Source organism: Eublepharis macularius, chromosome 1 (assembly GCF_028583425.1).
Source record: "Eublepharis macularius isolate TG4126 chromosome 1, MPM_Emac_v1.0, whole genome shotgun sequence".
In the NCBI taxonomy this organism is placed as follows: Eukaryota; Metazoa; Chordata; class Lepidosauria; order Squamata; family Eublepharidae; genus Eublepharis; species Eublepharis macularius.
This window is the reverse complement of record NC_072790.1, coordinates 222,692,694-222,716,682: the sequence shown is the minus strand read 5'-3', so window position 1 is coordinate 222,716,682 and position 23,989 is coordinate 222,692,694. Positions and strand designations below refer to the sequence as shown.

The window sequence follows — 23,989 nt, the reverse complement described above, 5'->3', positions numbered from 1 at the left end:
GGGTGCGTGCATGGGTCCAGAACACACACACACAGCACATGGCTGGGGAGTCTAATTACAGGGCAAAATGTGTGCAGAGGCAAAACTGATGTCTTTCCTCAAAGTACAATGGCTTGATGGTCCAGAGGGTTGGACAATAGGAGAGGCTTAATGGCTCTACCTGAGATAGACAAAAGCGGTTAATGGGGCTTGATGACCCAGTATTGGGAGAGCTATTAGGTTCAATGAATAGCTCTGATTAGGGTAGGTGGGTAGAGGAAGAGAAGCGGGGCGTTGATGGGATTAACCAGGATTTCTTGGGAGACCTCATTGTTCTTAGGCATGTGCCACTTCCCAGAATGTGGAGGGCATCAGCTAGCCAGCCCCCTTACTCAGCTCCTGGTAACTTTCTATGCTGCAGCTGGACTGGCAACCACTCTGGGCTAGGAAGGGCCATGTGCTTATGGCACAAGAGGAAGGGGTTTATGATATTATATTCATAAACTGACCTTTTAGCGTGGTAGGGAATGGATCTGTCTGCTAACACCCTGACTTTTCTTTTTGCTTGTGCTGTTCTGTACTATGCCACACACAGCTGCTTTATAAACAGTGATTGATAACCACCGTCTTAAAACACCCGTAAGAAATCTTTCTAGTCCAACATCCCATTTCTCACAATGGCTAATCAGATGCTCCTAGAAAGCATATGAGCAGGGCACTGAGGACACAGCCTTCCTCTTTGTTTGCTCTCCACCAATTTGTATTTAATAGCCATTGATAAATGTACTCTTCACGAATTTTCTAATCCCCTTTGGCTGCAGTCTAGCAGCAGTCATCATACGTTGTGGTAGTGAATTAGGTAAGATAGTTATATGTGCTGTATATATAACTTGCCTGTTGTAGCAGGTTCCACAGCATTCCTAACTTTGCTTCAAGAACTGGAAATGTCTGCTTCTGGAAGCAGGGCCGGATCTAGGGTTGCCGGCTCCCAGGGCAACCCTAGTCATAGCACGCGCGATCCCGGCGCTGCGTGATGATGTCACTTCTGCCCCCCCCCCCTCAATCTGGCCCTGTCTGGAAGTCGGATTTCCACTGTCCAAATATGTAGGAGGTTTCCTTTCCTCCTGCTGTGCACTTTTTGGCTTTTTACTGGAATGGGCCTTTTGGTGGAACTGTTTTGATTAATTTAATATGTGATTTTTAAATATTGTATAATGCCATCTAATGAGAAATTTATTGCATATTTCACCTTTTCCATTCCTGACAACAGTCTGTTCAGTGAGGGAAAGAGGGCAGATTGGTGAATGCAACAACTATTGGAGGGCCCTTCTCTCGACTGGAATCTTTTCCAAAGGGATGAGTAGGAGGGCTATTTCCAAAGGGCAGGAAGAGTGAGAGTCTGACCAACAGACATGAGAATGATCATCACATTTGAAACTCCAGGGCAGGGGTGGGCATTGCAGGGCCATTTTCACATGTCTTTTCCCTCACACAAAATCGCACAAAACTCACAGAATGACGGCGTCTTCATGGCGCCATTTCCCACCATGATTCTGTTTCATGGCGCGATGATGTCAGAAATCGGGCCATGAAATAGAATCAAGATGGGAAATTGTGCCATGAAGACGCCGTCATTCCGTGAGTTTTGTGCAATTTTGCATGAGTGAAAAGACGTGTGAAAACAGCCCAGGTACGTGAAGTAAGTTACTACTAGAGAAAATCCAAGAGAAATTTCAGTGGGAATAAGAATCAAAAAGCATGTTTCCCATGCATTCTTAAAGAACATCCATTCAACAACTTGCTGTGTGTGTCGGTGGGGGGAGAGATCCAAGTTCAAAGCAGCTTGCAAAAATAAAAGCAGAAATGTTAGGCAATGCCGGGGTGAGGGGTGGCAACACCCATAAAACAGTGAACAAAACCTGAGCTAAAATGACAGCATTGCATTGCCCACTAAATCTAATATCCAACTTGCCACTGTAAAAGCCAGCTGGATGGTCCCAGAGTATGCTTGGAGAGCATAAAATCTAGGTAAGCTTATTGAAGCTAAGCAGGTTTGAATCTGGTCAGTGCCTGGATGGGAGACTCCTATACCACACTGAATTACATGACAACTGAGATGTGATGTGAATGCAATAAATAAAAGATGTGCCTTGCAGTTGAAGGAGATGATGGGGCAATTACTGTCAAGACTTTGCTTGTACTATTGGAGTATGAAGCACAAGAGATGATATGACGGTCTCATACAGGGCTCAGAACTAGCACCTGCAATTAGGTCCAGGAGCACACTGGCAGCCAATGCTGTGAATGTAATGTAGGCTTGATATAGTCATGTTTCCTGGGGTTTGTAAAGAAATGCACAGCCTCTTTCTGCACTAGCTGAACCTTCATGGTCATCTTCAAGGGCAGCCCCAACCAGAGCACATTACAGTAGTCCAAGCTCAACGTTATAAAACCATGGATCAGCATTTTATCCTGCTCTGTCCTTCTCTTTCCGCTCCATTTATTTGGCTTTCCTCACTGTTAAACTTTACATTCGAAGTTCCTGTCCTTTTGCTTATGCAATAAAGCAGCTTGTAAATGGATTGTACAATAAAAAGGAGACTGGCAGGGGTGGGCGGATATAACATAATCGGCCCTATGGAGGACAAGGACTTGTTCTCAGTGGCAACAGAGGGCACCATCAGACCTAATGGGCTTAAGTTACAGGAGGTAGATTTCAATAGGAAAAACTTCTTAACAGTAAGAACAATTCAACAATTTAACCAGTGGGGCGGGGGGGGGGGGCGTGATAAAGGAAGAGATGACCATTTGTCATGAATGCTCCACCTCTGGATTTCCTACTCTGAGCAGGGAGCTGAGCAAGATAACCTATAAGACATTTCTCAACTCTAGGAGTCTAAACATCAACAATAATAATGCTGTTTTTACAGAGCTGGGAAAGGAGTCTTTTCAGCCATGAAGCTTGGCAAGGCACGTGCTGCAAAGGATGACCACAGGAAGCAAGGTACGTGTGCCCTCCCCTCTCGAATCTGCCCTTGTGCCAGTGAGTAGCTGAGAGACCTTTGCAGGGCTGAGCCTGTAGTTGTGCAGGGCTCAGATACTGTCTGTGGAAATGGCCTCCCTTGAGCCCCAAAATTAATGGGTACAATCTCCTATGCAATACAAATACACTTCTCTTTCTCTGCCCTGCTTTCTACACCAACTACCCTTCTGATGCTGTTGAGACTGGCAACGCTATTGGTTTTGGGATACAAAACTGGAGATAACACTCCCTAGTCCTACTGCCCCTTTCTCAGCAGCAGCCTTTCCAAGAATTTTTTTCAAATATACATTTGAGGATCCAGACAATTTGAATAGATGCAAACTATCTGTTCTCCTCATAGTCTGTCTTATTCGTGTTTTCTGTGGCCCACCTTCTTCCTTGTGGTCTCCTTCAGAGGATGCAGCCCAAACTAAGTCAGGTCCTCAAGGCCCACTGAAACAACAGAATTATGCAAGGGCAACTTAACTAAGAGCTCATGTCTCCAGCAGATGAGCCAGCCGTTCTGGAAGCCGAAGACCTGGACCGAAAAGCAATGCGGCTTGGAGGTGGCCTGGATCCAGACACCATCTCCCTGGCATCAGTCACAGCTGTTACCACCAATGTGTCTAATAAGAGGTGAGGAGAGGGGCCAGACAAGAAATGATGTCATACCTAGACAGGGTTGGCAGGTCGCCTTTGGGCCCAAACCAGGGGATTGGGGGTGGGCAGGTGATTAGTTATCACATACAAGCTCTTCAAGGCCTTAGTCCAGTATACCTACGGGACCGCCTCCCTCCCTATGTTCCTCCACGGCAGCTTCGCTCATCTGAACAGGGTCTCCTGCAGGTGCCACCCTGTACATGGGCGAAATCAACAGCAGCCTGACACGGGCTTTCTCTGTGGTGGCCCCTACCCTGTGGAATGGCCTGCCTGAGGAGGTCAGGAGAGCTCCCACTCTTTCCGCAAATGATGCAAAACAATTATTCAAAAAGGTTTTTTACTCAGATAGGAGGGTTATATTGTAGGGAGGAGGTCTCAGATGCTTCGCTAATGAGTTAGGGACCATAGACTTCACCACTGTGTTGCTTTACATACCATCTGTTGCTTTAAATATGTGCTCCTATGAGCTGCTTGTGCTTCATGTTGTCTAATGCCAGTCCAAGAATTGTTTAGGTTCTGTTTCAGCATTTCTTCAACTCTGTACTGGATTCTTACTAATGCTATGTCTTTGTAAACTTGTATTTATTAACCCTGTGGCATCGTTTATGGAAATGTCTTTGATATTGACTGTACTAATCTCACACTGTGTAATCTGCCTTGAGTCTCAGTGAGAACGGTGGACTATAAATGACACAAATAAATAAAAAATACTAAAAATAATAAAAAATACTTCTCACCAGAAGCACACGTGCTCTTGCGTTGCTGGAAAATGATGTCATTTCTGGCACAATGCAGAAACAATGCGTTGCATCAGGGGCCGATTCTCTAAAACTGCCCCCAAACTTAGTGTTTGGAGTGGATTTTCAGAGAATTGGCCTTTGTTACAACCCATTGCTTCTGCATCACATTAGAAATGGCATCATTTTCTGGCCACACAGGAGCACGTGCACCCATTTTGGCCACATACCTCACAGGTGGAGTGCATGCAGATGGCAGGTTCCTCACTCTTTTCTGCACCCCCTGGCCAGATAAGCAGTGGCAGGGAGCAGCAGCAGGCAGTGGCTAGCAGTGGGGGATCCTCTATCCCCAACAGAGGACTGGCAATGGCAACCTTATACCTAGAATGGAGTCCATGTGAGGAGAGTTGCCAACTAAATAGTTAACCACAGTTTTTCTTAACTAAGGTTTCTCGTGATGTCTGAATGCAGACGTCCTGATTTAATCCTGTCTTCTCCTCTGACAATGGCCTCCTCAAGTAACAGAGAAAAATAAATTAATCTAGTTCTTGTTGAAGCAAACCAGGATTTGAGTGATTGTCTGTGACTTGAATTCCAGTTTCACAAACTAAACACAGATAATATAAACCATACTTTTATATTATGCCTGAAATGCACCAATGTGACTATTGTTGAATGCTCAAGAATATTTTATCAGCACTTGTTGTTATCATCATCCTTATTGTTACCTTTTCAAGATCCAAGCCAGATATTAAAATGGAGCCCAGTGCCGGAAGACCCATGGACTACCAGGTAAGATGCTTGGATTCTCCCTTTCTGTGCTATTTGAGTAAGGGGCTGTTCCTAACCCCTCTCCCTTTTTAATCTGGATTTGGGCCGGCCCAAGAGTTTACCACCTATTACCTTCCATTTTTCAATTGGTCTAACTCCTGCTGTCTATTTCTGCTGACACACCATGCCTAGGAACCAGCTCTGTACCCATTTCCGAACGCACCTTGCCTCTCCACCTTGAAGCCCCTCCCTCGGGGACCTTAGGTCTGCCCATGGGCCAAAGTGGAGCATTGTTGGGCCCCTGCCAAGGACAGAATGCTCCTGATGAGGACTTTGCCGAACTAACGCAGCCAAGCCGCATCGACCACCACTTGCCCTGGTTCTCTGGATATTAGTGGCAGGATTGGGTTCCTCTGGGTCTGCTGTTCATAGCGCTGTGCAACCATTTATGTGCAAGGCCAGTAGCAATCAGCATCTTCTGCCATCTTCCTACCTTTGTCTGAATGAAGGAATAAAAGAGGCTCAAGAGCCCCTTGGGAGGGGTTGTGGGCTCCATGGCAGAACATCCGCTTTGCATGCAGAAGGTCCACGGTTCAGTCCCAAGCACCTCCCATTAAAAAAGGATCATGCGGAAGGTGATACGAAGGACCTTTCTCTGAGATCCGAGAATGCCCCTGCCAGCCAGAGTAGACAAGGCTGACTCCAGTAGACAAATGATACGACTCGGTACGTGGCAGTTTTGTATGTTTACTGATTGGAAATAGCCCAATGGGTGGCACGTTGCCCAAGGTCTAACCACGGATTTATGCATTTACTTATTTGCTTTGTTTACGGAGCACTTTGCTTGCTGAGTCCCAAGGCGGGTTCCAGAATTCAAGCAATGCATTCATCAGCATAAGTCATCCAATAGTACAGAATTAAAAGACAACGTGAACAACCAACTGCCCAAGGCAATCTTTCGTCAATGCGCTCTTGTGCATCAGTAATGTAGAACGGGTAAACTGAAAGCTGAGATAGAGATTGGGCCAATTTCGGAGTTCATTTTAGACATTCCACTGGTTAAAACAGAATTATGGGAAAGCAGAACTTCATACAGAGTGAAATGTGAACAATGTATGAATGGAAGCCAGGTAATCCAGTCTTCCTGTATTCCCATTCTGTTTCCCATGGTTGGTGCTCTTTAGGAAAGGTGAAGTAAGGGGATGCAGGAAGAACTGCAGCTCTGAATACTCCAAGTGATGGGGTGTGCTTGCTAAGTTTCCTTCCCTTATTAGGTCAGCATCACAATAATTGAAGCACGACAGCTGGTGGGACTCAACATGGACCCTGTGGTATGCGTGGAGGTGGGGGATGAGAAGAAATACACGTCCATGAAGGAATCAACCAACTGCCCCTACTACAATGAAGTGAGTCCACTCTGGATAGCCATTAGCCTATCGAATTCGTTGTGGCCTATCAGCCTCAGCCAAAGTGTTCCTGAACGTATAGACTTGGGTTAGTGTTAAGTGAAGACTAGGTAGCATAAATGCAGGAAGAGGAAGGTAAAGGAAGATCACCAGGACCACCATTTGCCTCTGCAAATTTCCACAGCCTCCTCAGCTAGGCTTATTTCTGGTCTTAGAGCCTATAGGGGTGGGGATGGGGGTTAAAGAATGTCCAAGGAGGATATTTGTAGGGAAGAAATGGCAAACATGGGAAGTATTTGGCACCCGCCTACCATTTCTCCCTGACAAATGCCTCAATAGGGGACCTCATGTTCGTCTTGAAACACGAAGGACCATACTCAGCAGCACTAACCCAAGTTTGCCTAACCTGAGGCCTGCTAAACAAAATGTAGTCTACCATCCATGCTAACTAGCAGCAGAGGGTGGGTGGGGGTTACAGGCACCTGTAGGGTTGCCAGGTGTCCACTTTTCACCCAGACAGTCTGGTATTTTCTTGGACTGTCCAGGAAAAAGGAGATCAAAATACAGGATATCTGGCAACCTGTGAGGGAAAGAGGCTCCATCACGGCCTCACTCTGCCCCACTCTGCTTCTCCATCCTTCAGTGAGGCTGACCCAGGCCCAGTCCTGGACAAAGGAAAGAGAGAGAGAGGTACCACTGTGGCCTGGGCCAGGCCTCTCTCTGCCACTCTGCCTCTTAGAGAGGCCAGCCCTGCAAAAGCTTCCCAGGTAGTTGGGGTGGTGGATGATGTCACTTTTGGAAGTGACATCATCGTGCCAGACCCAGGAACACACACATAGAGTCATCTCTGGTGAATGTGGTTGCATCCAGCAACCCTAGGCACCTGGCAAGCCATGATTCATGGCTGGGAGAGGCACATCCTATAGATCTTTATTTTTAATGGCTCACATTTATCACCCTGTGATATTGTACATTCTGCCCCACCTCTTTAAGCTTCCCTGTTTAAATCTCCACCTGCTAGAGCATGGGGGGGGACACACCCCATCTCTGCCCCATTTCTTGCACAATGCACCCTTGTCCTGGGATTCACTGTGAGAGATGGAGACTGAGGGTGTGATAGGCCAGTGGCTAGAGCCATGGCTAAGGTGTACCTTCTCCTTGTACCTGCATTTTTCTTTGCAAATTTTAAATATTGTACAATGCTACAACTCATGACTTAAAGAAATCTCCTTAATACCAAAATATGGAATTTTTAAAATTTGTATGTTGCTTCTTGTACATTGTTTGTGCTTGATTTCATTGTGACAGCTGGGATTTTTAAAAAATACTTAAAAAAATAAAATAAATGAAAAAATTTAAAAATTAATAAAATTTAAAAATTAATTAATTTTTAAAAAATCAAGAGAAAATCAACTGTCAATTGTTGCCTTAAATTTTCTCAGTCTTGTCAGGGAGATTTAGATTTTCTCCATTCATCTTTTGGTCTCAGCAGCGGGAAAACCTACAACTATCTTCATCTTTCATTTCCTTTGTCACTACTGTGGAGCTCTGGTGAGAATTTTGTCTCTCCCCAGGCCGCAAAAATCTGCTAATTTCTTTTTCTTTTTTTAGTATTTTGTCTTCGACTTCCATGTTCCCCCGGATGTCATGTTTGACAAAATCATCAAATTATCGGTGAGCAAGATTCGCTATATATTTGTCTCTTTGGGTATCTTTACAAATGGCCTATTTCAAAATTGGTACCTCAGAAGAAGACAATTGGGGTTGGAGATAGACAGGATGGCCCCACCTTCCCTTCCTTGCTGTCAGCTTCCAATAATCCCAGGTGGGTCAGGCTGAGAGCGTGTGATGGGCTCATGCTTACCCAACAAGCTTCCATGTCAGAATGGGGATTCAAACCTAGGTCTTCCAGATCCTTCTACAAAACTCTAACCACTACACAAGACTGTCTTCATAGCTCAGTCAGTCCTACAGACATAGGGATTTCCTCATTTTAGGGGACTAATTTTCTGTCTATCCTATTTTTATCCTGCCCTTCATCCAAGGCAACATGTGTGTATTGTATTCTTACAACAACCCTGTGAGGTACATTTGGTTAACTCCAGTCCAGAGCACCCATGTGGTGATTTGAACCCCATTTTCTGCAGTCAGTAGCCAATCATTGTACCACACAAGCTCTGAAGGCTAAGTTCAATGCTGTTCAATGCCATTTTCATGCTACCGTGGAAGCACACAAGCCTTTCTTCCTTGAGTTCAGGGCTTATTGTTGCAGTAAAGTTCAGAGACCCAGCACTGTATGGGCAAAGCCAGTTTCACAATCTTTTCCACCTAACTGTCACCTCTGTTACGAATGGGTGACGATTGCATGGGAAAGACTGCATGTTTGGCTCCCACCTACATGAACTGCCCTGGTCTTGTTTCTAAAGAGAAGCTGGGGCTTTATTGGCTCTCCACCATTTCTTTTTTGTTTTGTTTTGTTTCCAGGTCTTGTACTTTTTACAGGTTTCCGTTTCCTCTATATACATGCATAGTGTTTTTTTTCTTGTTACCAAATCACGCGTGCTTTGATAAAACACTAACAAAAAAAGAGAAAGAAACCTTAATGTACTTGTGTACCAAGGCTGTTTTGATGTGACGTTAGATCAATGCATAAGAGCACATTGATGTATCAGTAAAACACACTGCTCAAAAATTTGAGATGGTCATAAAGACTATCACATGTGTACATCAGTAGCACAAAAACAAGTAAACTAAAGGAACTATAATTTGTGACAGTGCACCTGATCTAATTCTGGAATGAATTTCAGAAATTCTTCTAGCTAAACCAGAATTAAGAACTGGAACAGAGAGAAATTTTGGAACAATTAAGTAATAGAAAGTTGGTAGGGGAAGCTGATCATCCATAATGTAAAGGATACCCATGTGCATAAAAATTCCATATACAGAAGGCGGAATTAGATGCCGAATTATGCTTCCTGAAAATCTTAGTTTTCACTTTAAAAAAAAAGTGTTTCTAGTTCTCTTGGATGAAAAGATAGTTACCACCTGCATCTCAGGGACTGAAGTAATGACTAAGATTGTTGCTGGTTGGGCATGGAATTTCAGTAGATTCCTTTCATAACTGCAAAAGCCAAAATCAATTATGCAGATAGCAACAAAAACAAGGCATAACTTATACAGACTAAGGGCAATAACATCCGTTGAATGATCTATACATAAGAGCTGAGGTTGGGCAGGATTTGGATTATATGGGCACAAATAGTTAGCACTAGTAGTCCTGCATAAACCATTGCCATGTTCCTTTTGGTATTAGACCTGTCATTCTGCTGTTTCTGTTCTGGTTGACTTAAAGTGAAACACAAGTCTTTCCTCATAGAGTATTCTCATTCGAGGTTATTGGCAACATTTGGGATAAATGAAATGCCAACATAGCAGATCAATTTAAAACGTAAACTACTACACCCAAGACTTGCTCCTTGCAAAACCTCAGCTTCTCTGCACTTTAATGATGACGCACATTCCTTCCCCCTTTGTCCATCTCAAGGTGATTCATTCCAAGAACCTGCTGCGTAGTGGAACTTTGGTGGGTGCTTTCAAAATGGATGTGGGGACTGTTTACACCCAGCCTGGTACGTAGCACAAGATGCTGGATCTTGTATATAATGTGGGGCTGTCATAATGCTTTCCCAGTTTTTATGGCATTCATCAAAGGGAATTCTGGGTTTGTGAGTACATGATACCAATAGCTGATCCCCAGACGGTACCCTTGATCTATGATCTGGGAACTTAGTAATTGAACAGAGTTGCCAAGAGAATTAGAATTAATTAAAAGCAATAGTTAAATTAAAAGCAGCTGATTGAATTTATTCAGTTCATGCAACAGCTGAATCGATCCATTAGGCATCTGATCGTTTTATTTGCACCCTTCTTTGCTGATCTTAAGGGTGCTTTGGCTGGCAACCATCAAAAAGGTGATGGCTTTGCAGTAGGAACGCTATCAGATTTCTTACCCCTGCCAGTTTGACTTGAAAAAAATCTCCATGTCAGCTTGTGTGAACTGAACCTATGAACATATATATTGTGTGAACTGAAACAATGAATGAAATATATATATATATATATATATATATATATATATATATATATATATATATATATATATATAAAATTCATTGCAAGGATATATATATATTATTTTCTGTTTCCTTGCAATGAAATTTCCCTTAAATATACACATTTTTTCCAATGCTATTTGTGTATCAGTACTTATATATGGCATATACTGTACATATAAATTATGGAAAAGGAGCTATTGAATCATCAATGCCAGTAATGAAAATGAGCAGACTGAAACTGTTCACAATGACAACACATGGAACTAAAAAGAAAAGGAAAAGGAAGAATTTAGCCGTCCCTCTGGGTGACTGACAACCCAATTCTAACCATGTGCACTTGGATTGAGTCTCAATGTATTCAGTGGGATTTATTCCTAGGTAAGTGTGCATACAGTTGCAGTTCTAAATCACATTTTTGAGGGCCATGAAAACACCAACATAACAAAAATACAGGAAGGGGATCCAACGTGGAGATTTATTATGTACCTGGTTCCCTTCTCCTCCTTTTAATGCAACTTTTTATAACAGTTATTGAAAGTGTGTGTGAGCAGTGGTCAAGCCAATAGAGATAGAATGTCTCATGGCCAACAGGACAGCTGGTTAATAGGGCTGATTCACAGTGTTTTGCCTTTTCTCTTACTGCTGCTGTTGTCCAAGTCCAAGTGGTTTGTATTGGACCCAGCAGCCACCACTCTGGTCCAGGAGGCGATGCCCCTTCTCTTCCACACTGCCTATGGCTTGGAGCAAGCCCCTGAAGTAGCCTCCTCAGGGGAAGTTGATTGGGAGATTGTTTATTAGTTGTTTTTCTGTTTACAGATATATAATAAATAATTAAAATAATTATTTTTTTTAAAAAAACTATTAAAACATATTACAGCATAAGGATTAAAACAAAGCAGTATATCCATTAGGCTCAATCACAAAATGGCTGATTCTGCCCAAGCGACTGACTTGTGAAAATACTCCAGAGACAAGGCCTAATACCTTCACCTCTTTTTGCAGAGCATCAGTTCTACCACAAGTGGGCCATCCTGTCTGACCCAGAGGACATCACAGCAGGCCTGAAAGGTTACCTGAAGGTTGATGTTGCTGTTGTGGGCAAAGGGGACAACATCAAGACACCACACAAAGCCAATGAGACAGATGAGGACGACATTGAGGGGTGAGGAAGAGCAGGGCAATGTTGGCTTCCTTGCTTGTAGTTTGAAGGAAACCTGTCACCACAGATGACAAGACTGAAATTCATATTCTGGGAAGGGTTACTTTCTGAATGTCAGGCACAGTTATTCTTTCTAAAAATTATTAATAATTGTTGGTTAGACCCAAGTGGTAAACATGAACACATGAAGCTGTTTTATGCTGAATAATACAAGTGATCCATTAAAGTCAGAATTGTCTACTCTGGCAGTGGCTTTCTGTAATCTTAGGCAGAGGTCTTTTGCATTATATTCTACCTGATCATTTTTTCTGGAGATACCCAGGATTGAACCTGAGACCTTCTGCATGCCAAGCAGATGCTCTGTTACTGTGCCATAACTCACATCCCTAACACACAGCTCAACCTGTACTTTTCTTTGATTCCTGTGCTGCAGGAACCTGCTTCTTCCAGATGGTGTTCCTCCAGAAAGGCAGTGGGCTCGCTTCTATATCAAGATCTACCGGGCGGAGGGTCTTCCACGCATGAACACCAGCATCATGGCTAACGTAAAGAAGGCCCTCATTGGGGAAAACAAAGATCTGGTGGACCCTTATGTCCAAGTGCTTTTTGCAGGACAGAAGGTACACATTGATGATGGGTTGGAGGGACAAGATGGGCAGCCCCATCTCTTACTGCGCAAAGGTTATTCTTACATATTTAGTCAAACAATTGTATTGGCATTTTTAGCAGGCATCAAAACGGTATGAAATAACAGAAGCATTGGGGCTTCATTTGTGCCTGGGAACCTTAGAGATTAGCCGCAGAACCCATTTCCAGCACTTGAAAATACCTTTCTTGCGACTCATACAAAACTAAACCTGGAATCTACAAATATAAATACATCGTGGCATTCTAGGACAGTGTAGTTCCTTCCTTTAAAGTTCTTCATGAGCGTTCTTCCCGCAGGGTGTACTAGTGTAGAGAACACCATCAACTCATTTTCGGGCTTTTTCAGCAATTCCCTTGACCTTGTGGTGTGCCCTCCTGTGGGAGACTACAGATTCATCTTCTTTGTGGGCCTTGAGAAAGTCATGCAAAGTGATTTCCTCTAAGAGGGCTGTCTGTTGATAATTGAGCAACTGGAATTTTTATCCTTGTTTCTGAGTGCTGATGATTTCCACTTGTACTGATTCAAAAAATGTTTATTATTTTCTTCATGTAATATGTGGCTGCTTCCACACACATTGGATAATGCACTTTCAGTCCTCTTTAGTGATCATTTGGAACTGGGTTTTCATGTGTGAAACACAAAATCCACTTCTAAAGGATAACTAAAGTGCATTGAAAGTGCATTATCCAATGTGTGTGGAAACGGCCTGTGTTTATCCTGCCCCTCCTCCAAGGAGCTCAGGAAGGTGGACATTATTCACCTCTCCTCTATTTTATCCTTAGAACTGTCTGAGGTACGTTAGACTAAAAAATGTGACTGGTCCAAGGTCACTTTGTAAGTTTCCATGGCAGAATGAAGATTTGCACCTGGACCTCCCAGATCCTAGTTCAACATGCTACCTACGATACCATGCAAGCTCTCCAGTTTTACCATTGATTGTTTTTGTGACACTTCGATAAGCCAGTGCTTTTTTGTTGACAGGGTGGGTAGGAAGTAAATGTTTTGCTAAATAAATAACATTTTAAAATTGAGATTTTGTATCAGGAAGTGTGTCATTGACCACCCCATAGGTCTGGCTTGTTTTGCCATCTGCCTTCCAGTTCATCTTCAGGAGGAAACCACAAGAGGAACTTGGCAGAACTCTTCCAGTTTCAGAAATATCCACAGAACTTCTGCCAAGTTATAATATTGGTTAATTGACTGATTAATTGCATCTATGTCCCACTTACTATCATTTGCAACTGTCGCGCCCTTGAAATGAGCTGGGTTTCAGCCTTTTATCACCCTGTGAGTTCCTTCCCTTCCATCTGCTTCCTCTCCATAACCCAGGGGAAGACCTCTGTCCAGAAAAGCAGTTATGAGCCTCTGTGGAATGAGCAGATTGTCTTCACGGAAATGTTCCCCCCACTCTGCAAACGTATCAAGGTCCAGATCCGTGACTCTGACAAGGTTAATGACGTGGCCATTGGGACCCACTTCATTGACTTGAGGAAGGTCTCCAACGAAGGAGACAAAGGTGAGATCATGGCGAATGGAGTTTACCATCTCTTGGAAGCGAGAAGTCCTAGTTCAAATTGCACAAGGCTGGAGACAGACAATAGGTTTTCAGATAATATAAAGGCCTTGTTGCCTTTTGAGAAACTCTTTTGTTCTTTCTGATGTCTCTGGTGAAGTAGGTTTTGTAGGGTTTTGAAGATCTAAAAAACCACACCAAATTTATATAAAGGAAGCAAAAGTATTCTGTTTCTGGCTTTCCTGAGATCTATTTTGGATACTGCAATGGGTCGGATTCAAGGACAGTCAATTATGTTGAGGGATCTGTTACAGTATAGCAGCTGGAAAACCAAACTATGAATTGGGAGGTCCCTTGGTCAAATGATACCCCTGCCCTGGGCTTACTAGCATCCCTAGAGAAGCCTGTCTATCTCACTACCTCATCTGCAATAAGGGGGTCATGATAGTGGCCAACTCTATGTGGCTGTGGCAGGAATCACAGATGTATTCCCAAACATAAATGAGAGTAGCTGATGCTGCTGAGAGTAATTGGTGTGAGCTTTCCCCCTAGTAGGATAAAGTCTTTCTTCTGTGATATTGATGGGGGGAAACCCCAGATCTATATTTTAAGTGTAGCTTGTATTTTGGCCTCACACGTAGGGGTTTAAAGAGAAATGATCAGTGAACTCTTGGCTCAGTTTCTCAAAATTCTTCTATTTCCAGTAAAATTAGTTTGCCGTACTTTTTCTTATACTTGTTTATTTTGTTATGCTTTGCAATTTAAAAAGCACTCCGAGTGATAGGTGAACAATAAAAACAAACAACTATGACAATTAAAAGGATCAAATGTGAAGATTTATATCTGAAGTGTGGCAGAGTCTGAAAATAACTTCACTGCTGCTGTAGTATCATACCTTGCCAGGTTTTGTCACTTTCCAGTATGCAGGGAGAAAGTTACATATAACGGGCACCTGTTGACTTGTGCCTGTAACATAGAGTTGCCAGTCATCAGCTAGCAACTAGCAAGAGTCAGGAGGAGGGCATGGTTGGCCAACAGCGTTAAGTCACTTCTGGGGAAAACATTGAAGTGATGTTAGTCTGCCCCAGGAATTGCTGGAAATTCTATGGTTATTTCCAGATTTCCCCAGAAATGACGGAATGCTGTCATGCAGAAGTGATTTTTTAAACTTTTTCTCTCTCTCCAACTGCTGGAGCAGGAGCAGAAAACAGGAGCTGGAGCAGGATCCTGGCAGCCACAATCTTTTAAAAATGTTTGTGAAATGTTTTTGATTAGGTGGATACCACTTAAATTTTTTTACAGGCAGATAACCCACCCAAAAGGAAACAGATCTGATTGTTTGACTTGTTTATTTGTATGCATTTAAGGCAGATTGGAAAGACAGGATAGCAATAATAAATGAAGGGCCATTGTTAAGGAGTCATAGAAATATTGCTTGCACTTTGGAAAAAGAGGGCTGCAAATAGCCTGAACCTTTCCGAGTAGTGGCTGGCTTATCTGTATGTGCCCAATTCTCTGTGCTTTGACTATCTCTGCAAGGCTTCCTGCCCACCTTTGGTCCTGCCTGGGTGAACATGTATGGCTCCACCCGCAACTACACCCTAATGGATGAGCACCAGGACTTGAATGAAGGACTGGGAGAGGGGGTTTCCTTCCGTGCCCGTCTACTTATCGGCTTGGCAGTAGAGATCTTAGATACCAGCAACCCTGAGATCACCAGTTCCACAGAAGTTCAACTGGAACCAGCCACACCAGTTGCCGATGTAAGTCACCTGTCCTGTCTGCATCTCAGTAACTATGTAGGGGACTGCAGGTGTTTAGTCTACCCAGGGGATGGTGGATGTTATGCAGTCATTGTAGATAGGAAACCAGATGGGAAGCATCATCACAGAAGGACCTTTCTGCATCATTTTCCTATGGAAAATGTTTATTTTTCCAGGCCATGGGGAATGCAATAGGAAACCATGGGAAATGGTTTTAATTGAAATGTTGATCTGCCTGTGTTGGGTGCATGGGATTTTCTCCAGGGCTGGTGGCATTATCCATCTCTGCCACTCTGAATGTGAGTGTCTGAGTCTGCACCCATTTCAGTCACGGATAGGAGCACAGTCTCCCATAAAATGTACACCCTCTCTGTGGGATTTTCAAGGGTCCATTGCTTAGTTCCAGAGCATAATCTTAGCCTGAAGAAGCTTCCCAGTTCGGTTCCTATATAACTATTAATTTTTTTATCCCACCTTTCTTCCAAGTAATTCACGATGGTGTATGACCTCCATTTTATCCTCACAACAACCTTATGAGGCTGGTAGGGCTTAGAGAGAATGATCTACCCAAAGTCATCCCATAAGCTTCATATCTAAGGGATCAGGCAGATGCAGTGAAGACTGCATGTTCCAATCCATCCATAAAACACAGACTGTATGTTTGTGCAGCCTCAGTTTGCCTCGGGGCCATTCAGGGATGGAAGAGGAGGTTGAACTTTTCAGCTGCCATTCAGATTCATCATTTGAAACTGGTTCCCCTGCTTTGCTATTAACCTTTTGAGGGGGGAGGGGACCCCCTTTTTAAAACACATTGTATCTCCTTACAAAATGCTACTACCAGAACAGGGAAGCTAGTTTCTGAGTAGAGGTTGAATAATTAAATCTGGTATCCCTTTCCCACATCACTCTGAAGTGAATTGAAGTTGTACAGGCATGCAATTCATACTGTATGGATAGACCATGTGTGATCTCATCTTGTCTGTTTGAGCTCTGAGTGAGAATTAGAACTTGGGTCTCTCATTCCTAGTTTAACCTCTATATACTGGTTCTCAATTCCTGCTGTTGACAAACGATAAAGGGACCTCAGGTATTAAGGATAGGGAGGACCTTTCTGTGCCTGAGCTTAGAAAGCTACTGCCCATCACAGTGGACAGCATTAGGTTAGATGGATCTATAGGCTGACTCAATTGAAGGCAGCTTCATACGTGCATAAAAATCATCATGTGACTTCCTAAAAATTCTAAAATCCACATCGGGTCATGATGAAGGCCCTATCGTTTAATAGGCTGAGAATGACAGAGAAACGTCTCCATACATGAAGATTTCCCCCCCCCCTGCCAGATATGTTATCCCCCCTGCCAGTTGTTCCCCCCTGCCAGTTGTTATCTAAAGGCCTATTACCTCCAACTCTAACTGACCGTACTACTGCTGGATTAATTTTTTCCCACAGAACTGCACGGGCAAGATGGAGGAATTCTTTCTCTTTGGGTCCTTTTTGGAAGCCACCATGATCGACAGAAAGAACGGAGACAAGCCAATCAACTTTGAGGTCACAATAGGTTTGTATTTACTTTTGTAAAAAGATGAGACAAGCTTTGAGGCAAAGTGCTTGCCTTCTCTGATGCTGTGTCCACAGAATTTCATGTGGGGTCTGTGGTCTGTAGCAGAGTTAGGAATCTTGAGGGCTGCAGAGTTAACTGAAGTGGTTGCTTTACTTTGGGCAAGAGGTGAATTTTCTCTGTCAATTATTTATTTCCCTTCTGCTGCCCATCTAGTATCTGATCCTGTTTCAGTTATCAGGCAGATTAAATACATTTGTTAATCCAGATATTTGATTTATTTCTCCCTTCATTCCCATTACATTCTGATTTTTATATAATTTATTGGGTTTAGGGCTCTTGTCTCCCTTACAACTAAAACAATTTTTTGAATGGATATAATGGTGTGGTTTGTGTGTTTGTTTGAGGTAAACAGGCCTAGCTTGAAGTTCCAGGATATCATCTTTGCCTTGGAATAACTTTACATGACTGTTTTGCAGAGGACAAAATTTCTCTGTAAAGAATTTGCCTTGGTCATTTAAGATTTCTGATCAAGGTGTCCCATTGGGAGATTTGCACCTCAGCACACTTTGAGGCTGTTTCTTTTGGAAGCGGACCAAATTGTTGTAAAATCTACATCTGGCCATGAGGAGGGGCCCTATTGTTTAATTGGCTGAGAATGACAGAGACACTTCTCCACAGATGGTGATTTTTTCCCCTGCCAGATACAACAGTGTAGTTGTCATCTGAATTGCAAGATGTGTCTACATCTGGCCAGCAGTCTATATGTAAAGTGATTCTGTTGACTGCTTTACAATGTCATTTTCTGTCAATTTCTAGAAGCAAGATAAGACTGTGCTATGACTTTGATTCATTGTCTGGTAACCAAGCTGGCCTCCATCTTGGTTGTGTTCAGATAGTCAAATGGCCCCAGGAAGCTTCAACTCAGCGAAAAAGGCTAACTTCAGTCAGCCTTATAAGCCTGATTTCCCACTCTTCAGAGTGTTTATTGCTAAATCTCCCCCAAATTCAAACCATTACTTTCTTTTTCCAAGGTAATTATGGCAACGAGATTGATGGGATGTCCAAGCCTATCATCAAGAGGAAGAAAGAAGGTGGGGCTGGCAACGAAGAGTCCTCTGAGTTGCTTCAGAATTCAAGTGATGAGGAAGGCAATGATGAGGAAGAGTTTCTCTCCATTTCTGCTACTCCACCAATGAAGCCATTGATCACCGACAGGCAAGTGAGCTCAGATGTTTGTGGGGGGAAAGAGGGATGAGGAAAGGGAATTGATGTTGCCTACTAGGGCACGCTCACAACTGATTCAAATCTGATTTCCATTGTTTCTGTGACTCCTAATATGTTCTTTCCCCCCACTGCTTCAGGAATTATTTCCACTTGCCCTATTTTGACAAGAAGCCTTGCATCTACATCAAGAGTTGGTGGCAGGACCAGAGACGGCGTCTCTACAATTCGAACATCATGGACAAGATTGCAGACAAGCTGGTGAGTGCCAAGGAGGAACAGGCCACAGATGCAGCACGATCCTCTGTGGCGCAGCAGGTCTCTCCGTGTCTTGCTCAGCATATTAAAAAGTTTTTTTCTACTCTTCTAGGAAGAAGGTCTAAATGATGTCCATGAGATGATGAAGACAGAGAAGCCACACCCTGAGCGCCGTCTCCGAGGGGTTCTGGAGGAGCTGAGCAGCGGGTGCCTGTGAGTTGGTTAAAAAACATGAAGCAAGATCCTGAGTGGGAGAAAGATTAGAAATTCAAAACTTCATAAAATTGGGAACGCGTCCAAAGATCATGACCTCTTGTCCCCTCCCAAAAGATGAGGTTTCTTATGGCTCCGGTACAATTATGCTTAAAGCCCATGTAACCAATGTGAAAAGTGAACCACAACCAGACAAGAACCAGTTTGGCGTAGTGGTTAGAGTGGCAGGACTCTAATCTGGAGAGCTGAGTTTGATTTCCCACTTCTCTGCTTGAAGCCAGCTGGGTGACCTTGGGTCAGTCACAGCTTCTCGGAGCTCTCTCAGTCCCACCCACTTTGTTGTAAGGATAATAATAACACACTTTGTAAACTGCTCTGAGTAGGCGTTTTGTCCTGAAGAGCGGTCTATAAATCAAATGTTGTTGTTGTTATAACCAACATCGAGTACTAGGGACAGCAGAGTCATATGAGGATCTAGGAGAACCATGTTCAGATCCCCACCCTGCCATGGAAGCTTGCTGAATGATCTTGGGCCAGACACTCTCTCTCAGCCTCACCTACCTCACAGGGTTATTGTTGTGCAGATGAAAAGGAGGACAGGAGAACGATGTCATGTTCCACTCTGAGTCCCCACTGGGGCGAAAAGAGGGCTATAAAGTGTTTTCCCCTCCTAACATGTTACACAGTTCTACCCTGAAAAGGTTCCAGTAATTTCATTAGATTCTGGATTGAACCAGTGAACTGTGAGGTCTTGTAAATATCATCTAAGGTAGGGAAAGGGCTGTGTCTGATGAAGGCATGAGGTTTGACTCCAGTTTGAATGTTCTCTTGAACGTTCTCTTGCTGTGCCTGAGGCCCTCTTCCCGCAGAGCTATCGTTCCCTCCACATCCTGAATCTTGATCAAGCCACAATTGTCTCCCCACTTACTTTCCTCCTAGGCGATTTGTGACCCTCGCGAACAAAGACCAGAACCACTCTTCTCGCACACGGCTGGACCGAGAACGGCTGAAATCTTGTATGAGGGAGTTGGTGAGTGTCTCTTCAGGAGCAACTGGTAGGACTGAAATAAAGGCAGAAGTGACCGGGGGGGGGGGGTGTTAGCATAAATTCTACACGTGTCATATTATAATTATGATTTTGTATTATTTATTTATTTATTTATTTTGTACTCCGCCTTTCTCCCCAGTGGGGGAACCCAAAGCATCTTACATCCTCCTCCTCTCCTTCATTTTATCTTCACAAAAATCCTGGGAGGTAGGTTAGGCTGAGAGAGTGTGACTGGCCCAAGGTCACCCAGCAAGCCTCCATGCCCCAATGAAGGTTCAAACTTGGGTCTCCCAGGTGCTAGTCAAACATTCTAACCATTATACCCTACAGGCTTTTGGTTTTGTAGAGAGGGATGGTTTTGTAGAGAGGGACATCCATTTCCATTTCTCAAATACGCTTCACTTTCCCAGACTGATGCCTCCTCTTTCTGCTCCTTCCCTTTCTTCTTCCCCTTTGTCCCGCCCCGGTGCTGTGCAGGAGACCATGGGCCAGCAGGCCAAGACCTTGCGATCCCAGGTGAAGAAAACCACCATCAGGGACAAGCTGAAGCAGTCACAGAACTTCCTACAAAAGCTGCGATTCCTGGCGGATGAGGTGAGGGCCTTCTATGTTTGTATGACTCTCAAGCGCAGGGTCACCCAGCAAACTTCCATGGCAGAGTGGAGAGTCATATCTGGGTCTCTCAGATCCTAGTCCAGCACTTTAATCACTACACCGTCCTGGCTCTCAAGTGAACGCTGGGCTGTGAGTGACGCAGAAATATTACCTCAGTTTGTCTCAACCTCTCTCTGTCTCTCTGCCCATCTGTTTGCAGCCCCAGCACAGCATCCCTGACATCTTTCTCTGGATGATGAGCAACAATAAGCGCATTGCCTATGCCCGCATCCCCTCCAAGGACATCCTCTACTCCATTGTGGATGAGGAAACCGGCAAAGACTGTGGGAAAGTGAAGACTGTCTTTCTGAAGGTGACTAAGCAGCCATTTCCCCTGCAGTTGTCCAATAACTGAGGGACGAATGGACAAGTGCAAAGGGAGAGAAAGGAGGGTGTGAGATGTGCATTGCAAAAGGGGTGTGGTGCAGCTCAGAGGTCACTGCCCTTTTCATCCATCTGTTGCCGTGTCCATTAATTTATCTGGGAAAATGTGAATGCTTCTTCTCCCCTCGCTGCAGTCTCCTGGGGCAGCCAACAATACTATAGTAACAGTGCATCCTTAAAAATGGTACTCAACTCCTGGTACATGTGCTGATTGGAGGCACATCAGACCGTTTCATTTGTCATGGGAGTTCCTTTGCTACACCTCAAAAGCAAGCCAGGCCATAGCACAGCTCTGGGACTTTTCTTTTACCAGGAGCAGTTATGTCATCAGCCAGAGCTCTTTCTAGCTCCGCCTCCAGTGTGCCAGCAGCCCTGCTCAGGCTATGAGGCAGATATGGGAAGTCTGCACAAGGTATAAGAAACTAGGTATAAGAAATTAAGGAGAGGGAGAGGAGAAACATTCCGTAAGTTAGTTGTGTTGCCACATATTTTGAATATACTTTTATGTTGTAGTTTAAATTTATTATTTTGTATTTTGTTTAAGTTTCTATGGTCTTGACCTAGATAGCCCAGGTGAGCCTGATTTCATCAGATCTCCGAAGCTAAGCAGGGTCCGTCTTGATTAGTAATTGGATGGGAGTCCTCCAAAAAAGACCAGGGTTACAGAGGCAGGCAATGGCAAACCACCTCTGTTAGTCTCTTGCCATGAAAACCCCACCAAGGGTCACCATAAGTCAGATATGACTGGAGGGCACTCTCCACCACCACCACAAGTTTTTATGCACTTTCTATTGCTGTTTGTATTTTTCTTTTCAAATAAATTTAAAAAATTTCATTTAGCCAAAATGAATGCCTGCCCTGTCCTAAAATCAAGTTTTCAGTGTTAAAGTACCTAAGAGCATGTGAAAAGAACAAGTAAAATCAATAAAAAGAGTAAAAATATACTACTCCTGGGGGAGGGAATCAAACCGATACAATTAATCGGGAGGTGGTGGGCTCTGCTTCTTTGGAGGTTTTTAAGCAGAGGCTAGATGGCCATCTGACAGCAAATCTGATTCTGTGAACCTGGGCAGATCATGAGAGGGAGGGCAGGAAGGGTTACATCAGTGCTTAGTTCTCGCAGCCCCTTCTTACATGCCCAGGATAATGCCAATCACCACTCTGAGGTCAGGTCAGGTAGCAATTTTCCCCAGGCCAGTTTGGCTAGGGAACCTGACGATGATTTGCCATCTTCTGGGCATACAGTAAGGGTCACTGGGTGTGTGTGGGAGGGGGGAAACTGTGTATTTCCTGCATTGTACAGAAGGTTGGACTAGATGACGGTAGAAGTCCCTTCCAACCCTATGATTCTATGATTCTAATTAATTAACTTATTTATTATTTTTATTTTACTACATTTGTTTGCCTCCTTTCTACCCAAATAGGGTCCCTAATTAAAGCATTAATATTTTAAAACATTTTTAAAAGTTTTAAAATCGATCGCATCTGACTGGGTTTCAACCTAGCATATGGTTGGCAGCTGTGAGTTGGGAAATTCCTGGAGACCCAGTGGAGGAAGCCTGGGTAGGGTGGTTTTGGGGAGGGAAGGGACCCCAGCAGGGTATAATGCTATAGATCCACCTTCCAAATTAGCCATTTTCTTTAGGGAGACAGATGCTATAGTCTGGGGATCAGTTGTAATTCTGGGAGATTTCCATGCCCCACTGGCAGGTTGGCAACCTAACCTGGCACCTGAAAGTAAGAAGTTAGGAACCAGGTAAATAGCTGGAAGGAGAATATTCCACAAGTGAGGAGCCGCTACAGAAATGCTTTTGTTTCAGATCTCAGTCACTGGCAACTGAATCACATCCATTTTCAAATGAGATTCAATCTGTGATAGTAAACATATACCATTAGTTAAATGACTTATCCCAGCATTCAGTGCTCCCAACACTGTTGTATTTTTTAAAATTGGGAATAGAGTTCCCAAAATTACAATTCATCTCCAGATGACAGCAATCATTTCCCCTGGAGGAAATGGCAGCTTCAAAGAGCAGACTCTGTGGCATCCCACCACCCTTTCTGGGCCCACCCTAAATCTCCAGGAAGTTTTCAAGGCAAACTAGGCAAGCCTAATGACTATACCTAAGGAAACGATGCATTTTGCTCTCAAGGCAACACTGATTAAATGCTCCCTCTCTCTCTCTCTCTCTCTCTCTCTCTCTCTCTCTCTCTCTCTCTCTCTTGCCCTTTCTTCCCTCAGTTACCTGGCAAAAAGGGGTTTGGGCCAGCTGGCTGGACTGTGCAGGCCAAAATGGAGATCTACTTGTGGCTGGGCCTCAACAAGCAACGGAAAGACTTCCTCAATGGCCTGCCCTGTGGTTTTGAAGAGAGGAAATTGCCCAAAGGACAAGGCGTTCTATTCTTCCCTCCCATCAGCCTTCTCTACACCAGTAAGAACGTCTCCTCCTTGTCTGAGAGTCATTGTGGTGTAATGGCGAGGGTGCTGGACTAGGATTGGGGAGAGCTGGGTTCAAATCCCCACTCAGCCATGATGAGGCTCGTCTTGAGTCAGTCATTCTCTGTCTCTGAGCCTAACCTACTTCATGGGTTGATGTAAAGGTAAAATGGAGGAGGGAAGAACAGCTCCTTGAGGGAAAGTGGATAGAAGTGTTAGGGAGCTTTCAAAGGCATTGTGGCCCAAGCCTGGTTGGTAGCCACATCATAAGACCTGCAACCCTGAGCTCTGTTCCCTGATTTGACACATGAAGCTGCTGCCTTATACAACTCAAACCAGTACTGGTCCATAAAGCCCAGTGACTGGCAGTGGTTATTTGGGGTGTCAGGTGGAGAAAGATTTTCCCAGACATCTGAGATTTCTTCAACTTGGAGATGC

At 43.9% G+C, this 23,989-nt stretch overlaps 1 protein-coding gene across 3 annotated transcripts in view; it reads left to right on the top strand.

Moving 5' to 3' along the window:
- Nucleotides 1-23,989, top strand: part of OTOF (otoferlin) — a 183,374-nt gene that overhangs the window by 118,249 nt on the left and 41,136 nt on the right. For all 3 annotated transcript variants that reach the window (XM_054976825.1, XM_054976834.1, XM_054976817.1), the window contains 18 exons: nucleotides 2,910-2,983; nucleotides 3,511-3,637; nucleotides 5,136-5,190; nucleotides 6,444-6,575; nucleotides 8,187-8,249; nucleotides 10,120-10,204; nucleotides 11,693-11,852; nucleotides 12,283-12,469; nucleotides 13,828-14,014; nucleotides 15,551-15,774; nucleotides 17,225-17,333; nucleotides 18,368-18,551; nucleotides 18,698-18,818; nucleotides 18,928-19,028; nucleotides 19,968-20,058; nucleotides 20,554-20,670; nucleotides 20,891-21,043; nucleotides 23,357-23,546. In XM_054976825.1, coding sequence (XP_054832800.1) covers nucleotides 2,910-2,983; nucleotides 3,511-3,637; nucleotides 5,136-5,190; nucleotides 6,444-6,575; nucleotides 8,187-8,249; nucleotides 10,120-10,204; nucleotides 11,693-11,852; nucleotides 12,283-12,469; nucleotides 13,828-14,014; nucleotides 15,551-15,774; nucleotides 17,225-17,333; nucleotides 18,368-18,551; nucleotides 18,698-18,818; nucleotides 18,928-19,028; nucleotides 19,968-20,058; nucleotides 20,554-20,670; nucleotides 20,891-21,043; nucleotides 23,357-23,546 — 2,360 coding nt within the window. The remainder of the gene's footprint in view (nucleotides 1-2,909; nucleotides 2,984-3,510; nucleotides 3,638-5,135; nucleotides 5,191-6,443; nucleotides 6,576-8,186; nucleotides 8,250-10,119; nucleotides 10,205-11,692; nucleotides 11,853-12,282; nucleotides 12,470-13,827; nucleotides 14,015-15,550; nucleotides 15,775-17,224; nucleotides 17,334-18,367; nucleotides 18,552-18,697; nucleotides 18,819-18,927; nucleotides 19,029-19,967; nucleotides 20,059-20,553; nucleotides 20,671-20,890; nucleotides 21,044-23,356; nucleotides 23,547-23,989) is intronic.